This window comes from Capsicum annuum, chromosome 8 (assembly GCF_002878395.1).
Source record: "Capsicum annuum cultivar UCD-10X-F1 chromosome 8, UCD10Xv1.1, whole genome shotgun sequence".
NCBI classification, from domain to species: domain Eukaryota; kingdom Viridiplantae; phylum Streptophyta; class Magnoliopsida; order Solanales; family Solanaceae; genus Capsicum; species Capsicum annuum.
In genome coordinates this window covers 168,300,372-168,325,170 of record NC_061118.1, presented here as the reverse complement: position 1 = coordinate 168,325,170, position 24,799 = coordinate 168,300,372, and the positions used below count along the sequence as shown (strand labels likewise).

At 37.2% G+C, this 24,799-nt stretch overlaps 1 protein-coding gene across 1 annotated transcript in view; it reads right to left on the bottom strand.

Moving 5' to 3' along the window:
* Positions 1 to 201: 201 nt before the first annotated feature.
* LOC107840357 (B3 domain-containing transcription factor VRN1) overlaps positions 202 to 24,799 on the bottom strand; it is a gene marked incomplete in the record, with an annotated part of 31,736 nt that continues 7,138 nt past the window's right edge. The window contains 7 exon segments of the mRNA XM_047395130.1: positions 202 to 626; positions 776 to 972; positions 1,053 to 1,458; positions 1,600 to 1,796; positions 1,946 to 2,570; positions 3,626 to 3,710; positions 4,758 to 4,920. Of these exon segments, the coding sequence (XP_047251086.1) occupies positions 363 to 626; positions 776 to 972; positions 1,053 to 1,458; positions 1,600 to 1,796; positions 1,946 to 2,570; positions 3,626 to 3,710; positions 4,758 to 4,768 (1,785 nt within the window).

Sequence of the window (24,799 nt, the reverse complement as noted above, 5' to 3'; positions counted from 1 at the left end):
GCCCTAACCCCGATGAATTAAAGAGAGTACTTTGGATTTATTCATGTCGCATCGCTTTATGCTTCGCGTAATGCGTGAAGCCTTGTCGCTTTTTTCCGCATCAAGCTTCCCTGAACATTGGTATAGAGAACTTCAGCTGATTGTTGACAAACGAAAAGCAACGGAGAAAAAAATGTACAAACGAAAAAGGGCAAAAGAACATCAAGAAAATAGCCTCTGCATTTCTACTATGGACATGTCAACAACTAAAAGTTACAAGGTTCCAGCTGAAGGGAAAAAAAAAAAGATGAATGGTGCCAAGGTTCCAACAAATATCACCTGCCTCATACTTGTTCAGATAGCTACAAGTGCGTCAATTTTTTTTATTTTTGTTCCACCTTCTTGCGGAATATATGCACTTTCAGCATAAGTTCATCAGCCTGAATGTCCTTTATCAACTCAAAGACACAAGTATCACCTATCACTAAACCATTATCCCTAACAAAATTTACCCATCCCTTGCTTAGAAACATACACGTTTTCCTCCTAATGCAATGTACATTCCACTTATTGCCATCAGAATCTTCAAGTTTAATTTGTTCTGAAGTTTTTGGCATATAATCTTGGACAAATCCAGGTGGTATATTCTGCAGATAAGGACAAGTTGTGACATATGTGTCAAGATTAAATAAGAGTGTTGGATTAGTTTACATGAGTAATAACATATTAAGATACAAAAGCAGTTTCAGCAAAATAATTGACACCTTTAATTTAATGTATAGGTAGAAAGGCTCACCAGAATATAGTTCCGTACTGTGTTATATTCTCCAAGAGTAACCATGAAGTAAGGATTTTCTGACATAAACATTTTGGCGGCATCATTTGTCCTGTTCGCTTCTGCAAGCCTTGGTCGTCCTCTTTTGCGACGATTATTAGTGCTTCCACTCAACACCGATTTCTCCCATTGCTGGCCGGTGAATGAGCTCTTTGTATCTGCAATTCATCAAATTAGCTCTCAGTGTAATGCAGATAAGTTTCAAGCTTAAGAGTTTCTGTTGGTTAAACAAACTAACTGGTCTGATGATTGGTTCTATCTGAAGATGCTGGTTCGAATGGATCTGAACTCTCTGTATGCTTAGTTTCATTGAACTGAAGCGTACAGTCTTTACCAGTAGACCGGGTTGGTTCAGATATGTTGCCAGTGCGTAAATTTGTTGAATTCTCTTCCACCCTAGAGCGAAATATGTGCACCTTCAGCATACGTTTATGAGCCTGAAGGTCCTTGATCAACTCAAAGACACAAGCATCTCCTACCACTAAACTATTATCCCTAACAAATTCTAACCATCCTCTGCTTAAAATCATCCGCATTTTCCTCCTGATGCGACGGACATTCCACTTATTTCCATCAGAATCTTGAAGTTCAATTAGTCCTGAAGTCTTTGGCATATGCTCTCGCACAAAGTCAGCTGGTATATTCTGCAGATTGTGATGAGTTTTGAAGTATGCATCAAGAAGAATGAAAGATTAATATGCATGAGTATGAATATATGGACATACAGAACAGTTTACAGAGGAAAAAATTGACACATTCTGTTTAACGTATAGGGAAAGGCTTACCAGAATATGGTTCCTTAATACATTATAACCTCCAAGAGTCGTCATGAAGTGGGGATTTTCTGGCGTAAACATTTTGGCAGCATTAGTTGCCCTGTTTGCTTCTGCAGCCCTTGGTCGTCCTCTTTTGCCACAATTATCAGTGCTTCCATGCAATACAGATTTCTCCCTTTGCTGACCAGTGAATGATATCCTTGCATCTGCAATTTATCAAATTAGCTCTCAAACTGATGCAAATACATTTTCAAGCTTACAACAACGAACATCTGGAATCTCTGCATATTTACTTTCTTTAAAATAAAAGTATATTGTTTTACTTCCTCTTGTGCATTATTTGGATTTGTCATACCTCTAGTTGCCGCTGCAGAATGTATAGGAGCTTTCATACTTTGCCGAACAAAATTGGCCCCAAGTGGCTCAGTTAAACTGATGCCAGATATATTTAATTTCTCCCCATTTAACAGCTGTTCATCATCATACAATTTATTTGCTTTGCCTCTTGTTTCATAGCAACGCAAATGCTTAATCCTTCCAGATGCCATTTTACGTCTTTTGGCTCCATGGGAAAGTTCAGATGACTTAGCTGAATTCTCTGGTCCTTGCTCCGTTTCCAATAGATCCACAATTTCAACAGAGCTCTTGCCACCAACAATTTTATCCTTTCTGTGAGAAAGATCCTGAGCAACATCACGTAATTTAGCGTTACCATGACTTCTAAATTGATAATCAATCTCAGTAGCGGCTAGGTCAAATATGTGGACACTGAAACATGAGTTCTGTCCATATTTGAAGAGTAAAAAGTACCAACAGCCCACAGAATGATGTTCCATAAATCCGTGCCAACCATCATGAAGCCAAAACATTTTACCAGTCTTTTTCACACCCACACACCAGAAATCATCAGTGGGAACTATAAGCTTGACTGTATCAAGGAGTTCGTCTCCATGCTTCTGGACAAATGTGTCTGGTATGCGCTGCACACGGAAATAACAAACATACATCTTTATACTTAAAATTTGGTCTTATGGCACAAATAATAGCGTAGCCATTATGATACCAATTAGAAAGATGCAACAGAAAATTGTACATCAGAAGTTTATCAATTTCAAACGGAGTGCTTATGTACCAGCAAGCAGAAAAGTAAACTTAACATAGAAGCAGGAGCCGGGAGACTACAAGATGATGGCTGAATCGCAAGAATGCAATGAGTACCAACAGTGTAATGAAGAGCCAAAGTCATCAAACACTATGTTGTAAGTTGTCACAAACCTAACACTGATCTGGCTACAAGTCTACAACCATGTTAATTAGGCTTCAGATGGGAAGCCAACTAAAATATGGATTTCAACATAAATCCCCTACTCGCTCCCGAACTTTTACCTTCATCTGAACATCATCAGTTCCCACTTAAGTGCAGAATATCAATTCAAGAACCACAAGAGATACAAACAATTTATGTATAAAAGGAATATATATAGCATTGTCAGAGAAAACACCACCTAGTATTCCATATCGCGTTACTGAGTTCAAAAGGTACAGTACTGTAAGCGCTATGACTCATAATATATAATAAGCGTCTGTACAAACATCATGCAGTGCATGAGTTCTCTTATATTGGATATGATTTACTTATGTACACAAATTGAAAATGTTCAGCTACTTCTAATTATGGAGAACTACAAAGGTTTCTTATGTGCACTCGGGCTTCTGAGAATCACCGGCTTACAGGTGGAGTAGATCAAGTAATTTCAAACCACCTAAAAGTTCAACCAAAGCTTCACACAAAACCTAAACTAGACATCAAGATTCTAAGTTAACCACATTCATGTCTCGCTACACTATTAGAAGATAACTACGTGAACTGTCCATAATAAATAATCCCTCTATCCCAATATACATAACATAGTTAGAATTGCAATACCTAACAAGTTAAAACATTCAAAAGTCATCAAGAAATTCAAGTCAAAGAAAAACTTGGTTGACTGTCCAAATTATAACTGTGACACATACATAGAAATTATGAACTTACAAGTTGACGATCGTCAATGACGGAGGGATCAACAATCACGTAGAAACTGGTGGACGAGTAGGATTCCGTCATCACGGCGCATGCCCTTATACATACATGAACAAAGTAAAGAGTGCAGTCAAATATCAATGTTATATTATAATCTATACTCCCCTTTTATATATATAGGGTAACAAATTTTTCGGCTTTGTAAAATATATTTTGTCCCATAAATAACAAAACAAAAAAGTAAACTCGCTATTATTACTTAATTAGGTAAATAAATACTTTTTCTTGGTTAATTTTTATCATTTTTATTTCAAGTACTTAAGGTTCTAAACAATTGTGATTTATTAAACTCTTATTATGTGTATTCTATAGTTAAGGAATTGAGGGATGGCCTTGGCTCAGCGGTAAGCTTGCTTACCGTGGTGTGCCGAGGTCGGGGGTTCGAAACGCCCCTCCAGCGAAGCTGGGGTGAGGGCGCGTAGGTCAGGCCCGGAGTGGTCCCCCCCTCCCCGACACCTATGGAGTAGATATGAACCGGGTCGTCCCTTTATAGTTAAGGAATTGAATATATATACAAGAGAATAAAATAGTATTAAAGATCGTTTATAATTTATCAGAAAATGTTCTAATTAACCATTCTTTAATTTGAAAAGATAAAACCTTTATATTGGCATTTTTGCCATCGTCAATTGTAATTAGTAAATCATATCAAGCTATGTTTGTATCGATTCGATCAATAAAAACATAAAAAAATAGCCTTGAACTCTCCAATCTATCCTCGTCGAAAATGTATACATGGAAAGTCATCCTTCTATCATAATGGGACTTTTAATGTATATCGAAAGTGTGAGAAAATGAGTTAGATTCAAATTTCTTCTTCTGTATATTCAAAAAATGCTAATAAAAAGTGTACGTCTTTGGGCTAGTTTTGTTGGCGAACTAAACAACAGAAACTCTTTTAAAATTCTTTAAAACTTATAGTCTTAAATATTTCATAACATTTATAAGACTACAAGGTCATATCCAAATATATAAAAATGTCTTTTTTGCAGCAACATGTCCGTACTAACAATAAAAGAAATGAATCGCATATAAAATGAAAAAGAAGAGTAAATATATAGATCTTTAATTAATCTGCGTCTACCTTTTGAACATGATGCATTTTTCTTAAATATGTCAGCCTTTTCATTCTCTTCTTTATGTTCCTCCTCCTCCTCATCTTCTTCCTCTTCCACGTATTTGCATTTTGAATGTAGCGCCTTTTTAGCATCTTCTTCCTTTTCGTCCTCCTCTTCTTCCATGTAATCCTTATCACCATCATCAGAAGAAAAACTATCACTACTATCATTAGCAAATTCTTTCCTTTTGGCTCTATAGTGGTTCGATGTTCAATATTTATTTCTTCCTCTTTCTTTTCACGTTCATTTATTTCAATTAATTTTAAGTTAAATATTTCATTTTCATCATATTCAAATATTAAAAGATCTTCAAATTCTAAAGTGTTAGACTCAAATATAAATCTCTTTCTATTTTAGTCACTCCAATAGGTCACATATTGTCAAATCGGCCCCTAATAAAAATCTTCGTAGATAACTTTTAGTTCTTGTAATCGGTAAAACTTACAGGGATTTTTTATGAATAAAACAAGAATGTAGAACAACATTAACTTCTTCTAAATTAGATTGACCATATTATAAAGTAACCAATATTAAAAGGAAAAATACTTCAAATAAATTCAGAGTTTGAGATTTTTGAGGTTCGAATTCAAGAATGCAATTATTCCAGAAACGATAAAAAAAAAATTGAGACATTCTCATAGCTTAATAGCAAAATTCTTTTCATCAACACTTGTAATATGACCATTTGAAAATGATGTATAAAGTTTATGACATTTACTGAGTAACAGAGTAAATAATTATACATTAATACTGGTATAAGATTAGAAGATTCAATATATATTTACTTGCATCACAGAAAGTCATCCCTCTTCATTTATCTTTCATTCCCCTTATTCACAACTCATATCTTTTAAAAGTATTACTTTAAGAAAAATTTTAAAAAAGAGCGAGTAAAAATCATAAATCAAAAACTTGTATATTGTTACAAAACAATAAAGAATAAAGATGAGCAATAGAGAGAGTAATTGTTATTTCTCTTGAAGGATGATTTACAATGAAGGAAACCTTCTATTTACTCCTAGTATGAGTAAAAGACAAATGCTTCAAATCCTAATAGATATCAAAGTAGGTCTTGATAGCCATTCACTCCAACTGATATACATTAATATTATAACACTCCCTCTTGAATGTCTAACAATACACATATAAGCCGCCTCATTAAAATCTTACAAGGAAAACCAAGTGCGATAAAACCGCGTAAGGGAAAAAGAGTACAACGTGTATTAACTCCCCTAATAAGAACATCCTTGAATCTTTGTATTCCGATCTTGTGCACCATATTCTTGAAAGTTGCAGTTGGAAGAGACTTGGTGAATAAATCAACCACATTGTCACTTGAACGAATCTGTTGTACATTAATATCACCATTTTTGCTCATGTGTATAGAAGAGCTTTGGCGAAGTGTATTTCGTTCTATCTCCTTTTATGAATCCACCTTTCAGTTGTGCTATGCATGCTGCATTGTCTTCATATAAAATTGTGGGTACTTTGACACATTTCAAGCCACATTTTTCTCGAATAAGATGTATTATGGACCTCAACCATACACACTCTCGGCTTGCTTCATGAATAGCTATAATCTCAGCGTGATTCGATGAAGTGTCTATGATAGACTGTTTTGTTGATCTCCAAGATATGGCAGTACCCCACATATGAACACATAGCCTGTTTGAGACCGAGCTTTATATGGATCAGATAAGTACCCAGCATCAACATAACCAACAAGATCGGAACTGTAATCTTTAGAATAAAATAAGCCCATATTGATAGTCCCTTTTAGATACCGTAATATGTGTTTGATCCCATTTCAATGTCTCCTAGTAGGAGCAGAACTATACCTTACTAGCAAATTAACTGAAAAAGCAATATCAGGCCTTATAGTATTTGCAAGACACATTAATGCACCAATTGCACTGAGATATGGTATTTCAGGACCAAGGAGTTCCTCATTCTTTTGTTGAGGTCGAAATGGATCCTTATTCACATCAAGTGATCGAACAACCATCGGAGTACTTACTGGATGTGCTCCATCCATATAGAATTGTTTCAACACCTTTTCTTTGCAGGCAGATTGATGGATAAAGATACCGTTTGTCAAATGCTCAATTTGCAAACAAAGGCAAAACTTTGTCTTTCCGAGATCTTTCATCTCAAATTCTTTCTTTAGGTAATCAATTGTCTATTGAAGCTCTATTGCCGTTCCAATAAGGTTTATGTCATCGACATAGACTGCAAGTATAACAAACTCTGACGTTGTTTTCTTTATGAAAATACATGGGCAAATTTCATCATTCGCATAACCTTTTTTAGATAAATATTCACTAAGACGGTTATACCACATGCGTCCCAATTGCTTCAAACCATACAATGATCTTTGCAATCTAATGGAATACATTTCCCTAGGCTTTGAACTATATGCTTTCGGCATTTTAAATCCTTTGAGAATTTTCATGTATATCTCATTATCAAGTGATCCATATTGATAGGCTGTTACCACATCCATCAAATACATTTCAAGTTTCTCATGGATAGTGAAACTAATAAGATAACGCAATGCTATTGCGTTCATAACTGGTGAATATGTCTCATCCTAGTCGACACCAGTCCGTTGTGAAAATCCTTGTGCAACAAGGCGTGCTTTATACCTTTGTATTTCATTTTTTTTTTGTACAAAGACTCATTTATAGCCAACAGGCTTAACACCATTAGGTGTTTGAGCTATAGGTCCAAAAACTTTACGTTTGGCAAGTGAATTCAATTCAGATTGAATTGCTTCTTGGCATTTTGGCCAGTCATTTCTTTGTCAACATTCTGTGACAGATTAAGGTTCAAGATCCTTGCTATCTTGCATGATTTTCATTGCAATAATTTATGCAAAGACATGATCCACTACTATTTCAGATCCGTTCAAATTAGTTTCAACATCACTTGAATTTATGGATAGTTCCTCATTTTCTTGAGTCTCAGGCTCATTGATTCCTTCAGGAATATCAACATTGCTCAAATCTTGAGCTTCCATAAACGGATCTTTCGTAGTGTCATCTTGACCATTTGTTTTTCTTTTTCTAGGATTTTGATCCTTAGAACCTAATGGTCTGCCATTCTTCAAGAGTGCTTTAGATTCATTAGCTATGACACTAGTGGATGGTCCTTTAGGGACATCAATTCAAATTGGGACATTCTCTGCAGGAATATGTGATTTAGAGATCCTTTTCAAATCTGTAAATGCGTCCGACATTTGATTTATAATTTTCTGTAGATGAATAATATTTTGTACTTCTTGCTCACAAATAGAAGTACGTGGATCAAGATGAGATAGTGATGAATTTTTCCACAAAATTTCTCTTTTGATGTCACTATCTTCTACCCCTAATTTTGGAAAAACTATCTCATCAAACCGACAATCTGCAAATCGAGCAGTGAATATATCTCCCGTTAATGGTTCAAGAAAATGAATAATGGAGGATGATTCAAACCCAACATAAATTCCTAACCTTCTTTGGGGGCCCATCTTGGTGCAGTTTGGTGGTGCTATAGGCACATATACACCGCACTCAAAAATTCTCAAATAAGATATATTAGGCTCTTGACCCAAAATCAATTGCAACGGAGAAAATTTATGATAATTTATCGGTCTAAGACGGACAAGTGTTGCAGCATACAAAATTGCATGACCCCAAATAGAAGTGGGCAACTTAATTTTCATAAGCAATGGTCTTGCTATCAACTGCAGACGTTTAATTAATGACTCAGCAAGGCCATTTTGAGTGTGAACATTGGGTACATGATGTTTCACTCTTATCCCAATCGATAAGCAATTGATACCAAACGGTATCTATAACACCAAAATAGTCCGCAAACAGTCATAACAACATGCCTAAATCTGCAACAACAAGACAACAATACCATAAAAGAAGCAAACACAAACTTAAAATAATAAAAGGATAGGTAACTTGACACAAAGAGAACTCATTAGGTAGCAACTAAAGAGTGTATCAAACTCTAAAACCTCTACAAAATAAGTTAACAAGCACCAAGTTCTTACGGTGACCGCCAAGGGAATCAACTCACCTCAAGATCCACCATTTTCAAGCAAAGAACAATATTGGCCTTTCCAAGCCCTAAGCTACAATGGCTAGTCCAAGCCCTAACTAAGAACTACACTAAGGTGGTCTACTCTCAAGAGAGAGGATTTTCAATGTCTCATATTTTCATCATTAAACAACTAAAGAGAAAAGACCTAATAAGAGACTATATATAGCCTAGCTTATTAGATAGTATAATGGACCAAAATACCCTTAATGAAAGGGGAGGTCATGGGTTGTTTCTTTAACATATGCAAACCCCAAAATACCTTAATGAAGGGTGCTTCTTCAATGCTCCAAAACCATGGGGTCACACTTCAAAACTTGTAGTCTCGAATTGGTATCAAATGTAAGCCCCCACACAATCTTCCACACACGATGTATTTAATGGCATGCTCAAAACGGGTCCTCCATGCATGTTCTTGTATCCTCGAGGTGACTAAGTCTTGATCCTCTATATGTTGGCCTCTAAAGATGTCATCAAAATATAAGATGGCCATTTTTTCTGTATCATCCTTCCCCTTTTCAAAAGGATTCGACCTCGAATCCAAACCTTGCAAAACCGAAGAGAGGACAAACAAATACAAACTCCTCATGGCATGAGGGTTAGGGTTAGCACAACAAATCATCTCAATATGCCAAGGTTGGACATATTTTCAATATAACCAAGGATCCTTTGATTGAAATATTAAAAACTCAATGAAATATGTAAGAAGGATTTGGTTATGCGATTCACCAAGAGTGACACTTTGCTTGTCATGTAGACCAAGAAAGAAGTTGGGTGTACCAACATAACCATTTCCATATTTGGCACCGAGGTCAAATAGAAAGCATGGCCATAGACACGGGTCTAGACAACACTCCTCTTTCCCGTGTTCTCCACCCAAACTAAATAACATGCTCTCTATTATAGCATACATATCATCGAAAGAAAATAGAGAGTAGAGAAAAATATCACTCAAGTTGACTTCTACTAAGGTGACCTCATGTGTGTACTCACTACTAGTTTCCCAATCATCACCATGAGTAGTCTTAATAATAAAGTCACACAAAGTAGAAGGAGTAACTTCCAAGACTACACATTCCTTACCCTTAAGAGTACTCTCATCTTCCAAGAAGAGATTTCCATCTTTAGGAGGCATGTTGTTACACCATAGTGGGTTAACATATAGGCTATAGCGTCCGAGGTAAGCTATACCATATTTTTCACCACTAGGCTCATTAGGAGTGTTTATATCATTTTCAAACAAGACATTATACCTAAAGAGTGCATGATCCAACCCATGGGAAGATTTGGAACAAGCAAGTTCCTCACTCTCTAAGAGATCAATATCAAGTTTCAAATCGGTTTCAAGCACAAGATTGTCCCAAGAATAGCTCTCGGGTTCACTCCCCTTTTGTTGACCAACTTTTTCAAATACTTCACTCACTTGAGTTTGATTAATCACATCACACACATACTCAAGTGGTGGACAATTTTTACAAATAGGTTGATCAACACCAATTACACAAGACGATGTACTTCCGTTCAACATATAGGCTTCAACACTAGGTGGACGTAAATTGATCTTACAAGAAGAGTCAATTTGGTCATCAATAGGATCAACTAGTGTATCCACTCTCACAACATGTACATCATCAAAAAAAGGCAAAGAATCATTAGACTCACAAGTAAGCTACTACTCACATTGAATGGGCTACTAGCCACACAATTACAATTCACATGCACAAAAGTGAAAGAATTAGCTATTTTACCTTGAAGTTCTTGAGTCGACTCTCCTTTGTTGTGTTGTGAAGGTCCTTTACAAGCTTGGGTAGCAACTTCACTTCGGCATTGTGCTCCTTCACTTGCCATGTCGGTACCTACACAAATGTCCTTAGAAATAGAAGGACAAACAATGTTAGCTCGGTTTGGTGGCAATCCCCTCACTTCACTCCACACAACCTCTCTTTTTCCATTCTCGGATTACCACCTTGCACACCCTTACTCCTCTCAATCTTTTGTATTTCATAAGCATTTGGATTGGAGTAAGTATTCACTTCTCTTTGCGGCTTGGGCAGCATGTATGTCATGAGGTGATTTCCCCACTGGTCTCTTACAACATTAGGCCAATTTTGTATATTTGGAACTCTATGTTGTGCAAACCAATCGACACCTAAGCATACATGACCGTATGTCAATGAAAGAATAACGCACCACACCTCCTCATGGTATTCAAATTGGGAGAAGACAATTTTGACCCTTTTGGTAACCTTAAACTCGTCCAAGAAATATGGAACAAGTAAAGGCTCGCGAAACAACCCCAAGTAGTCAACCATGGATGGAAGAATGTAGTTTCTATAGTACCTATCATGTAACACAACGAGGCAGCCTGGTATCCCACAAATGGTCACCTTTCTGGAGTGTACACTCTTTCTCAGATCAATATTGTAAGGCACTCGAGTACCTCTTAGTTTTGGAGATGCATACCCTTTTCTTCTCATTGGACAACCTCCACTAGAGCTAGTATAACCATTCACACTATATCAACCTTGATAAGAAGTACTATAAGGTGGAGGATATGAATCATCACACTCCTCACGTGTACTCTCATCATAGATCTCATAAGCTTTGCGAACGAAAGGGTTATACCTAACACCAAATCTAGGTTCGAAGTGAGAAGTGTAAGACTCCTCACATACCTCAATGTCATCATAAGATCCATCACAAGGTCCTGCATCATCTCCAAGTTCACCATAAGCACTAGGCACTTCATTCACCTTATTTTCTCCCTCAAAACCGTAACTCTCAAATCTTCCCAAGTTTTGATCATGGCTATTTTCATAGCCTCCACAATCTCCCTCAACTTTGTAGCCATAAAACCCCTCACTAAAATCATAGTCTCCCATGTTGTAGTAACAATAATCCCCATCTATCGAAGACATGTTCCCCTTATATCACCTTTGTACCTACACAATGAACAAACAAGATTAGTAGTAAAAGCTCCTCACCAACACTCGTATACACCCACCTTTGTGATTTTCACAATTGGAGCGGCGAATATTGAAAGTGGCTTATACTCCGGCAGTCAATAGGATGTCAATTCTACTTGGTGGTCGAAATGAATTCTTGTTTGATCGACTCAAGACGCAAAAATAAAATTTACTTACAAACTTGAAACAAAGAATTTACTACGAGTTAAAAATGAGAAAAAACACAGAAATAACGAAGACACGAAAGAAATGATTCAACAATTAATCTACAACTAAGTAGATGATTACTAGTTGTTAATTAATTCTAGAATCAAAACATGAAACTAATGTAACAATAAAATAAAACTAAGAATCTAAACTTTTTGAGCTTAAGCACTTTCGGTGATGATGTGGCAGCCTCTCATTGGTTGTTGAAAATTATCGAAAGTTTTGAGAAATTTTTTTCTTGTTTTCAATTTGTATTGATCAATGTTCAATTGGAAGAGTGTACTTTTCGATTTTGGGAGGGAAACAACAAGACTTAGAGGCTTTTCAATGTTAAAAAAAAAAAGGCTTGACTTTTCTTTCACCCTTTTGGCAAAACACCTTTTGAAGCCTTTGTCCCATTTTCCTCTTTTGTAGGTCTTGGGAAGACCCCTTTCTCTCTTTTGGTAATAAGACATTTTGAAAGTCCTTTGACCCCCTCTCTTCTTTTATAATAGTTTTGGAATATATTTTAAGACTAACAAGATCACACCTTCTTTCTTCTTTGATTTTAGATCAAACAAACCACTTTCTCTTCAACAAGATATGAAGATGTTGAAGAACACCAAGAACACCAAGAACACAAGTTTGAATCTTGGAATTCTAAGGTTAACGTTGGACCTCCCAAACATCAACAACACATGTTCAAGATCCAATATTCAACAACAACATCAACAAAATGTTTTTTCAGCCACCAATCTTCAACAACAACATCAACAAAATATTTTTCCAGCCACCAATCTTCAACAACAATATCAACAACCTTCCAACATTCAAGAACCACTTGGATTTAGCTCAAAATTTAGATGTAGACTCTATTAGTGTTAGTGAAGAAGGGACTAACACTAGAAACAACAAAACACACAAGAAAACCAAGCCTCAAATCTCGTCCCAAACATAAAAATGGGACAAATTACTTTTTTTTTTTTGTGTGTTTTTCAGTTTTTCCAACACTATTTTTGTGATTTTTTCAAGATAACAGGCCCAAGATTGATCTCGTGGGAATGAAATCAATGATGGATTTGATACCAAATAATACCAAACTGTATCTACAACACCAAAATAGTCCGCAAACAGTCATAACAACACACCTAAATCCGCAACAACAAGACAACAATACCATAAAAGAAGCAAACACAAACTTAAAACAATAAAAGGATAGGTAACTTGACACAAAGAGAACTCATTAGGTAGCAACTAAAGAGTGTATCAAACTCTAAAACCTCTACAAAATAAGTTAACAAGCACCAAGTTCTTACGGTGACCGCCAAGGGAATCAACTCACCTCAAGATCCACCGTTTCCAAGCAAAGAACAATATTGGATTTTCCAAGCCCTAAGCTACAATGGCTAGTCCAAGCCCTAAATAAGAACTACACTAAGGTGGTCTACTCTCAAGAGAGAGGATTTTCAATGTCTCATATTTTCATCATTAAACAACTAAAGAGAAAAGACCTAATAAGAGACTGTATATAGCCTAGCTTATTAGATAGTATAATGGACAAAAATACCCTTAATGAAAGGGGAGGTCATGGGTTGTTTCTTTAACATATGAAAACCCCAAAATACCTTAATGAAGGGTGCTTCTTCAATGCTCCAAAACCATGGGGTCACACTTCAAAACTTGTAGTCTCGAATTGGTATCAAATGTAAGACCCCACGCAATCTTCCACACATGGATTTGTTTAATGGCATGATCAAAATGGGTCCTCCATGTATGTTCTCGTATCCTTGAGGTGACCAAGTCTTGAGCCTCTATGTGTTGGCCTCTAAAGATGTCTTCAAAAAATAAGATAGCCATTTGTCCCGTATCAGCAATAGTTATTAAATGCTTGGGATGAAAATTCTGCAGCATTATCAAGGCGAATAGACTTAATTTGATTATCGAGAAATTGTGCCCGTAATCGTATTATTTGTACCAACAATTTTGCAAATGCCAAGTTGTGAGATGACAATAGAAACACATGAGACCATCTAGTTGAAGCATCTATTAGGATCATAAAGTATCTAAATGACCTACTAAGTGGGTGAATGGGTCCACAAATATCCCCATGTATGCATTTTAAGAATGTGGGGGACTCAATCCCAACTTTTGTTGGCGATGGCCTCACAATCAGCTTGCCTTGATAACAAGAATTGCATGAAAATTCACCATTCAAAAGAACCTTCAAGTACTTTAATGGATTCTCATTTGAATTTTCTATGATTCATCTCATCATTATTGATCCTGGATGTCCCAGACGATCATGCCAAAGTACAAAAGTATTGAAATCAATAAACTTCCGATTTACTATAAAATGTGCCTCAATTGCACAAATCTTTGTCCAATACAGGCTAGAAGATAAAACAGGGAACTTTTCAGTAACACATGTCTGCCCAGAGACATTCTTGGTGATACCAAGATATTCAAGATTCATTTCATCAATTGTCTTGATATGATAACCATTTTCACAGATATCTTTAAAACTCATCAAGTTTCTACGAGACTTGGGAGATAACATAGCATTATTTATGATGAGTTTAGTTTCCTTGGGAAAGATTATAATGGCTTTTTCGAAGCCTTCGATCAAATTAGTACTACCAGAAATTGTAGTAACATTAATCTTGCCCATATTTAGATGAGATAAATATTTCTAGTCTTTGAATATCATATGTGTAGTGGCATAATCAATCAAACATATATCTTTACAATTTGACAGCTTACTTTGAAAATTATCCATATCTTAGCCTTAGCCTTCAAGTTTGAGACGGTAGAATCTCGTGCTGATAACGTGTTATAAAATAATAAAGAATAAAGATGAGGAAAAGAGAGAATAGAGACAGTAATTGTTATTTCTCTTGAGGATGATTTACAATGAAGTAAACCCTTCTATTTATAGGAGAAATTTACTCCTATTCTGAGTAAAAGAAAGATAGGAGAAATTTACTCCTAATCTGAGTAATAGACAAATGATTCAAATTCTAATAGACATCAAAGTAGATCTTGGTAGACATTCACTACAAGTGATATACATTAATATCATAGCATATATTATAATATTAAAAAATAATAATGAGAGGGAAAGTGCACGTAACAAAATGCAAAAGACCATGGGATGTTCCCATTATCATATCTTTTTTCTCCCCTTATGATGTGTGAGCTGATGCTAATACATTTGAAGCTTTTAACTCTAAATAATTGTGAAGTCTTAAGAAACTTTTGTTGTTTTTGATCGTTTTTGTGTGTTAATACAGATACAAGTGATCAGGGAGGAAACCAAAGGAAAGAAGAATAAAATAGTTGAAATCTGGTGGAAATAAGCTGAAATGTATCTGATGATCATTTTGAAGCGCTGTCATACATGGGACAGGCTGTCAAAGTCACCGTCAAGATTAGACAAAACCTGAGAAGATTAGATGAACTGTGACGATGATTCAGAAGGGCCATCAAATATTTGACATCTCGTCAAAATCGCCATCAACCAGAGGGCAGAGTATGCTAATTTCTAGTGAAGTGTGACGCCAGTTTGCAAGCGCCGTCAAGATCTTTGACACGCAGTCAGGATTACTGTATGAAGATTCAGAAGATAACAATTCACTGGAATCTTTGACGACATCTCGCACACGTCGTCAGAGATCGAACGCACCGTCAAAAGCATCGTCGTTTAATCTGAAGAGAAAACTAAAACTTTAATTTTGTTTCCTTAATTAGGGTTGACTATTTAAAGACTTGTTTTAGGGTTGTTAAGGGGGGATCGATCATTAATTATCAGACAAGAACTTCTGAAGAGAATCACGTAACATTGCTTCATCTTTCCCACAAATATTTTTCTTATTTCTTATCAACTATTTTTGATCTTCCACCTTGTGATTAAATTGAAGGAACTATTTGTTGTTTTTTTATCCATTCATAAGTTGATCCTTATCATCATGAATTCAACTTGTTATTTCGTTCTTCAAATCATGAGTGGATATGATGCTAGGTGTTTGATATGATGCTAGGTGTTTAATGGATTCAAAGAGTAGTAGAACGTTTTGAAATTCTGTTATTTTAATTGAAATCTAGTGGTTGCAAACATTAGATTATGCCTTAGGTTTTATTTGCTTCTAACGGAGAAATAGACTAGAGGTCGTGAATTATCAATAGGGACTCGGAAGCTGCCAACCTTCTATTTAATGATTGATGCCGTAACTGGATTAATCTACTTGAGATAACATCCTATTGGAAATAGATAGGTTATCTAAGTTTGAGAGAATTAGATAATAAATTATCTGGTGAGGTCGAGAGATAAGTCAGAAAGTATCATAGTCAAGGATATTCTGCTATTTTTACTTACTCCAAGAATCCCAAGCATTACCTAGTATTTGTTAACTCCCAATACCCATGGTGAACATAACTGGTTTCTCATTTATATTGATTACAAAAATTGAAGTATTGAAAGTGACATTTGGCTTTCTGTGAAACTTAAACCCCCATCTTTTAGAAACAGTATGCTATCAGTAAAGCATTTCGTAAATAAATCGAAGTTCACACCCTATTCTCTGTGGGATTCGACCCCAACCTAGTTGGGTTTTATATTGACTACGATCGCTTACACCCATTTAAGAGTGTAATTTGAGCGTTATCAAAAATGGTGCCGTTGCTGGGGAATACGGTTGTAGACTAAAAGTTTGTACGCAAAAATTTGCTGATAGTTAAGTTTCCTTGGTTTAAGGTTATTTGTTGTTTTTGTTTATTGTAGGTACTGTGTTGTTTATGCCAAACACAAGAAGTTCCGGAGAACCATTATTACTAATCAATTCGGAACCTCAGCTGATAGGAAGAATGACTGAACAACAGGAAGCAGAAAGACTAGCTGCTATGGCTAGGGTTCAGGTGAATGTGCAAAAATTGGGTCAACAAGCACATCACCAGAACCCTAATGATGAAGACTTGGGTGATGAGAAATTGTTGAATCCTCAAAACCCAAGGCGAGTTGAGCAAGTTGCTGTACCAGTGCAACGAAACATCAACAGAAATCGTCTAGTCTAAGGAAGATATTGGCAATAGCCTATGCAATACGAGGTTGATGAAGATGATGAAAGAATGGATGGAGCTAGTGCAACGGGTGCTATCATTCCTCCACCGTTGGTACAGGTGTAAAATTCAGCATAACAAGTACCATGATCCAGCTCCTGAATCTGAAGGAGTTATTTTGAGGCTTGCCTGGTGATGATCCTAACATGCATTTGGTGAATTTCATCACCATTTTCAAATCCTTTGACAATCTGGGAGTAAGCTAGAATGCAATCAGGTTGAAATTGTTTTCTTTGTCTCTGTCTAGGTAGGCAACAATGTGGTTGAATGAGTTAGAGCCCGATTCTATAACCAACTGGAGACAGTTGAAAGATGCATTCCTAGAACGGTTCTTTCCACCCTCCAGAAGGGTACAGTTGAGGTACAAAATTAGCAACTTCAGATAGCTTCCAACTGAAGTATTGCACGAAACCTGGGAAAGATTTAAGAAGAAACTTGCATAATGTCCGAACCACAATATGACGGATCTGTAATTGATGGAGACTTTGTATAGAGCTTTTAACTCTGTGACAAAGCCTATTGTTGACAATGTTGTAGGTGGTCCGTTCATTGACCTCTCTTTTCTAAATGCTTCTGACATGCTGATTAGAATCACCAAGCAAAGTCGGGCTTGGCACACTAGGGATTCTGTAGTGGATAGATGAACTATTGCTGGTGGTATTACTGTGGAGCAGTGTAGAAGGGATGAGGAACGAGATCAGTACATAGCCCACTTGAAGATGCAGATGGACTTGTTGGCCAAACACTTGCTATCTGGCAAGACTAAAATGGTTAAGGCTATGCAATCTTAGGGTACTGTGTATACAGGTGCTGATGCTGAGGCAAACTATATGAGTAATCAGAGGGGTTTCTGAGGCAATAGCCAAGGGAACCAAGGTCGGACTTTCTATGACAAGCCTGATTATAAAGATAGAGAGCAGAGACATTGGAGAAATAATAATGACAAGAGTAGTTTGTATATTCCTCCTGGAAGTCAGGATGCTGTGACGACTAGTTCTGGAAAGATGTCCATTTAGGACATGATGAAAAAGTTGTTGAAGGAAGTTGAAGCTACCAACTCGGGGGTAACTACTATGAAAAGTGAATTTTCTACCCTCAGTCAGTTGGTTAGCTCACACTCTGCTTCTATTAAGCAGTTGGAGCAACAGATGAGCCAACTATTGGCTACTCTGAACTAGATAAAAGCTGGTACTTTACCTAGTGATACGGTTCAGAACCCGCAGATTGATGGCTCTTGTTTGGTGATTACCACTCGGAGTGGAAAAATGTTATCTGGCCCTTCTATGGGCAAAGCCATAGAGAAGGAAGTAAATGTTGATGAATCAGAAGGAAGCAATCCAGTGGAGTCTAAGAATATGGATAGTTTTGTTGATATTTCAAAGAAAGAAGGAAAAAAGAAAGGGGAAGTGGTATTGAAAGAAATGCCAAGACCACCACCTCCCTTTCCTTAGAGATTGAAGAAGAAAGCAGACAACAAAAAATTTAGCAAGTTTATGGCAATAATGAAACAATTGACAGTGAATGTGCCATTGATGGAGGCACTTGAGCAAATGCCAAACTATGCTAAATTTATGAAGGAATTGCTAACAAAGAAATGTAAGGGAAGCTATGAGCCGGTGGACAACATCCATCACTGTAGCATTGTTTCTTCATAATCCTTAGTGCAGAAAAAGCCTGATCCTGGAGCATTTACCGTACCGTGTACAGTTGGGTCCATGAAGTTTACCAAAGCTTTATGTGACTTAGGAACAAGTATTAATATGATGCCACTTGATATCTACAAGAATCTTGGATTGGGGGAACCTACCCCCAAAATGATGCATCTTGTGATGGCAGACAGGTCAGTGAAACGACTAGTTGGTATATTGCACGATGTGACGGTGAAGGTGGATGACTTTATTCTACCTATAGACTTCGTGATATTGGATTGTGATGCTGGTTTTTAGGTACCCATCATATTGGGTAGACTATTATTATCCATGGGAAGAGTGTTGGTTGATATGGAGCTCAATGAGCTAAAATCCAGGTATGGAATAAGGGAGTCCAAATTTAAAATGTACCCTCCTATAAAGCAGTTGGAGGAGATGAATATCTTTTTGGTTGTGGATGTATTCTAGGAAAATGGTAATGAGGTATCGACACGGTATCTTGATGAAGTCTGAGTAGTCAAGATAATCAAGTCGTGCCGCGACGTTAAATCAGGCACTGTTTGGGAGGCAACCCAATGTTTTAATTTTATTGCACTTCTGTTTTTAATTTTTATAGCTAAGAGTTGTACAAAAGAGGTGAACTGGTTTCTGTCAGCTTGAGAAGGTTGACGTTAATTTTGACGGGTTGTGACAAGGATAACAAGCTGTGAGAAATGGCATCAAAATAATCAAGTCAAAGCCTTATTCTGTTAAGGCTAACAACAAATTTGAAGCGTCGTTCAGTATCTGATGCTCCGTCAAAGGAGTTGAGCCCTGCTTAAAAATTTTGGGCTAACTCGGCCCATCCACAGCCGTTCACATTCCTGCGTACCATAGGTCTTTTCCTATTAGTTTTAATTTTCTTTCCTTAGAGAGTTATTTCTCTTCCTTTTTCAAATTTAGTCCCTTCTAAGGCAAATTTTTAAGACTTTCCTTGTTGAAGCCTGAGAGTTAAGTCAAGAAATCTTCTTCCTCTCTTATCTCATTCTTTTCTCACTCACAAGTCTAGGTGCCCAGAGTACATCAGCTAAGTGTCGACATCCAGGTATGAGAAAAATTTCAACTTCATCTTTCTTTGGATCAATTGCGAACTACAAGAAACCTTAGTTTCGAAGGAGTGGGTTGAATCCATTGACATTCTTTAAGCTCCTTCAAAAACTAGGGTTTGTAGGAGAATGCGGTATAATTTCGTGGAAATCTCAGTAAAGAACACGACCTAAGTTGAAATTGAGAATATTGGTAGAAGAAAAATCAAGTAAAAAGAAGTTAGAAGTTGTAATGTTGTCTAAAGGCAATGTTCACGGCATTGCACCTGTGTGATGGCCATTCAAAAATACCGTCAAAAGCTGAGAAAATTTTGCAGATTCTGGAAAAGGTTGACAACGCTTTTGAAGCACTGTCACACCTGTGACGGCAAATCAGAAAGGTCGTCAAACCTGGGAACTAAAAATAGTGTTGATGTTAAACTGAGGTGATCCTTCTTCTTTTTTTGTTTGATTATGAGTACTAATTGAGGATTTCTACGTTGTACAGAACTGAGCATGGCACCCAAGAGGAAGAATCCAACCACACCAAAGAAAGTATCTAAAGAGAGTGTATCTCGACAACTTGTCAATGAGGACTCTGATTATGAAGACGAGGAGCCTTTGCTTAGATGGAAAAAAAAGAGGACTAGTCCAAAGACTCTACCTCCACCTAAGCCTATTGAGGTGGAGGATACTGATGATACTGAGGTGACAACCTCGTCTGAGCAAGCTTCAGAGGAACAAGGATCAAAACATACTGAGCAAGATTCTAAGAGCATTGAACAAGAAGTTGAAACTGAAGATTCTGAGAGGCCTGCAGCTGAAGAAACTGAGTCTGAATCATCATCTTTGGAGCAGCAAGGTGATAAGGATTCTCCAGTACGGGGAACTTTGGTGAAATACAAAAACCTCGAGGTTAGGAACAATGTGAGATGGAAAATCCCTGGGTCTAAAATGATCTATTTGGATGGACTTTGCAAAACAGATCGATGAAGTGCCAGAAGGCCAATTCTAGAGGAGAAGAAGATTATCACTACAGGGTTGATCAGATTCCCTGAGGTGATGGATAAACTCAAGGAGTATGGTCTGGAGTAGACTACTAGGGGAAGTGGTGTTTACTGTCCTTTGTTGGTCTGAGAGTTCTATGCGAACTACCAAGCTACGGTGGAAAATATGTGCAAAGAAGGGGATAGAACTTCAGATAAGCCTCTTCTGACCAAAGTTGCAATACATGGAGTGAGGGTGGATGTATCAGATGCCACCATAAATAGGTTTCTTCATGGGTCAGCCTTCGTCCCACGAGCCACCTCACCTACATTCTATGCCAGATTGAAGCATCAGGAAAATCAGTGCAAGTGGCTAACAACTCTCATAGCAAATGGGGAACTGAAGTGGTTGAATAATTGGCAGAAAAGATTACTAACGCGTCTCTAAATTCAGAGGCAAGATTTTGGTGGGGTTTAATATGGATTCATCTGTTACCCACCAAAAGAGACAACATATTAGGGGATGATCGAGCAATATTGGTTGCAAACTTGATAGATAGAACCCCCTTGGATTTCAGAGAAATTATAGTGAAAGAGATCAAGATTCAACTCACAAGACCCGATGCTGCATATCCATTCCCATGTCTGATTACTAGGTTGTGTGAAGCAGCTCATGTACCTGAGATTTTGGGTATTGATGATTAGATACATGCTAAGAAGACTCACAACTCTGTCAGCAAAAATAAAATTCAAGGTTTGCGACTTGATCAAGATGCAGTTGGTGCAGCAGATCCTCTAGTCACTGAGACTATTTCAGCACCAGATGTGGGGGTGCAAAGCACCAAAACTATACCACCACTACCACTACTACCATCACATTCATCTCAGGCAGGTTCAGTGCCTCAAAGTGAGCCGACTACTTCAGTTTATCCAATAGAAACAAGTTCGTCATTTCAATCAATTGATATCAGGAAGGTGGCTAGGCAAGCAAATTGATGTGAGGTACAACTACAGGCCTTCACCAAACAGTTTGCTACCGCTGTGAACAAAAGAATTAAAGATGAACTCGAACCTTTCATGACTTTTCTTGAGCGGGTGGCAGATCTTGAGAATAGATTCGATACTCAGGCAAGAGAGATGACAGATGCTGATTCGCTACTTTCAGGGCTGTGTTGGATAAGGTGAAAGCTGAGGTTGGGATAATGCAGCAACACCAAATCATGGTGCCATCAGGTTCAGCCATGCATGATGTAGAGAAAGACATTCCTATACTTAATATTACTACGGATTCCCCGAAGAAAAAGAAGAAAAAGAGGGAAAAGAAAGGCAAAAGCAAAAGAGATGAGCCTGATAGTGAAGAAGAAAGAAAGGCTAAAAAGAAACCAAAGAAGCAGGCAGAGAAGGAGAACTTGAAAAGGGCAATACTGGAGTCTCTGGCTAACACAGAAAAATGGGAAGCAGCCATCAAAGCTAGGGCTGCAGGTGCTTCATCGAGCCAGGCTCCAGCCACTGCAAAGGCAGATACTACGAGTGGGGAGAAGACAGTAGATGATGCTGTAGCAGGGTCGGAGACCCAGGATCCACAGGCTTGACTATCTTCAGGTATATCCTAACCCTTAGTGCATTTTATTTTTAATTTTAAGTTAAGGGTATAGGAAAATTGTTGTTGTAACATGTTCTATAAATAATTAGGAATAGTACAAGTACTTGAGGTAGTTAGCTTGTTTTGTAATTTTTGAGTACCTCTCCAGTGGTCTAATCTGTCATGAATTGCATGAATTGCATCTAGTGTGACCACTGTGTATCTGTTTGTGGCATTAGTGTGGCAAATAAATAACCTGTAGAAAACAAACGCATAAAATAGATGAGCAGTGATATGCTATATACTTGTGTGCTATGTGCGTGTAAGGTCTTACTCAGTTCCCATTGTGCGTTGAATCTAGAACTTGACCAGTTAGTCCTACCATAGTCATAGGATAGGCGTTAGGAAAGGATCATAGGCTGTTTTTACATGTTAACCCATTGTAGCTTAAATGACCGTCCAAATGTGAATAATATCCCTTGATCCCTTTTTGTGCCTAAATAGCCCAGTTCTTTCTTATACACCTTTCACCTTCCCATTACATCACAATGAACCTATTTTGGCCCTGGTCCACCTTGGACACTATGGACCTCGACTTAGCCAAATAACCTAAGTTGAGGGTGGCTACTATAGGGGTGCATGATGCATTATGAGTATGAAGAGAGGTAAAATAAGGAAAATGAATAACAAGTTGGGTGTAGTGTAAAAGCAAATAGAAAAGAGAAAACTAAAAAAGTTGATCTAATACTTGAACAGACAGCACCCATCTTGAGAATACTTGACAAATAAAAGAGGGAAGAAAATAAGGTCAAAAGTTGAAACCCCGTGAGTTAATGTAATGCCAAGGAGGTGTAGTCACTATGAAATACCCTTGAATGTCATACCAACCCCTCGCCTACATTACAAGCTTAGAGAATCCCTATAGTAATCCTAACTGACTTATCTGAAGACTTCGTTACTGACTATAAGGGCGAGCCTATGGCATTTGATGCGCAATGTTAGAACTTCGTTCTGATAGTGAGTCTTACGTTCATCCCTATGTCTATAAATGTGAATTTGAGTGAGAAAGGGATTTTTTTTGTTGTGAGGGTACACCAGGTATGTTGCTATTAACTACTTTGTTCGGAGAATGTAATTTGGGTATGTGCTATGTTGTTATTGCTGAGATTTTTGCCATATATAGATGCTTGTGAGTTACATGATTGTTTTCAAACATTAGACACAATTGATTTTATTTTGATTGATCATGGAGATGGTGCATGTATTAAGAACTGATAAGAGTAGTTAGCTGCCGAATTGTACTTTGTTTACTCCTAGTTATGTTTTGGTTGCTTGAGGACAAGCAATTGTTTAAGTTGAGGGTGTTGATGTGTGAGCCGATGCTAACCCATTTGAAACTTTTAACTCTGAATAATTGCAAAGTCTTAAGCAACTTTTGTTGTTTTTGACCGTTTTTGTGTGTTAATGTAGATACAAGTGATCGGGGAGGAAACCAAAGGAAAGAAGAATAAAACAATTGAAATCTGGTGGAAATAAGCTGAAATGTATCTGACGATCATTTTGAAGCGCCGTCATACATGGGACAGGCTGTCAAAGTCACCGTCAATATTAGACAAAACCTGAGAAGATTAGATTAACTGTAACGATGATTCGGAAGGGCCGTCAAATTTTTGACATCTCGTCAAAATCGCCGTCAACCAGAGGGCAGAGTATGCTGATTTCCAGTGAAGTGTGACGCCAGTGTGCAAGCGCCGTCAAGATCTTTGACACGCTGTCAAGATTACCATCTGAAGATTTAGAAGATAACAATTCACTGAAATCTTTGACGACATCTCGCACACGTCGTCAGAGGTCTGACGCGCCGTCAAAAGTATCGTCGTCTAATCCGAAAAGAAAACTAAAACTTTAATTTTGTTTTCTTAATTAGGGTTGACTATTTAACGAATTGTTTTAGGGGTTTTAAGGGGGGATCGATCATTAATTATCAGACAAGAACTTCTGAAGAGAAGCACGTAACATTGTTTCATCTTTACCATCAAATATTTTTCTTGTTTCTTATCAACTATTTTTGATCTTCCACCTTGTGATTAAATTGAAGGAACTACTTGTTGTTTTTTTATCCATTCGTAAGTTGATCCTTATCATCATGAATTCAACTTGTTATTTTGTTCATCAAATCATGAGCGGATAATTCCATTAGCCGGAGTTATGGGATCCATGGATTAGGGTTTGATATGATGCTAGGTGTTTAACGGATTCAAAGAGTATTAGAACGTCTTGAAATTTTGTTGTTTTAACTGAAATCTAGTGGTTGCAAACATTAGATTATGCCTTAGGTTTTATTTGCTTCTAACGGAGAAATAGACTAGAG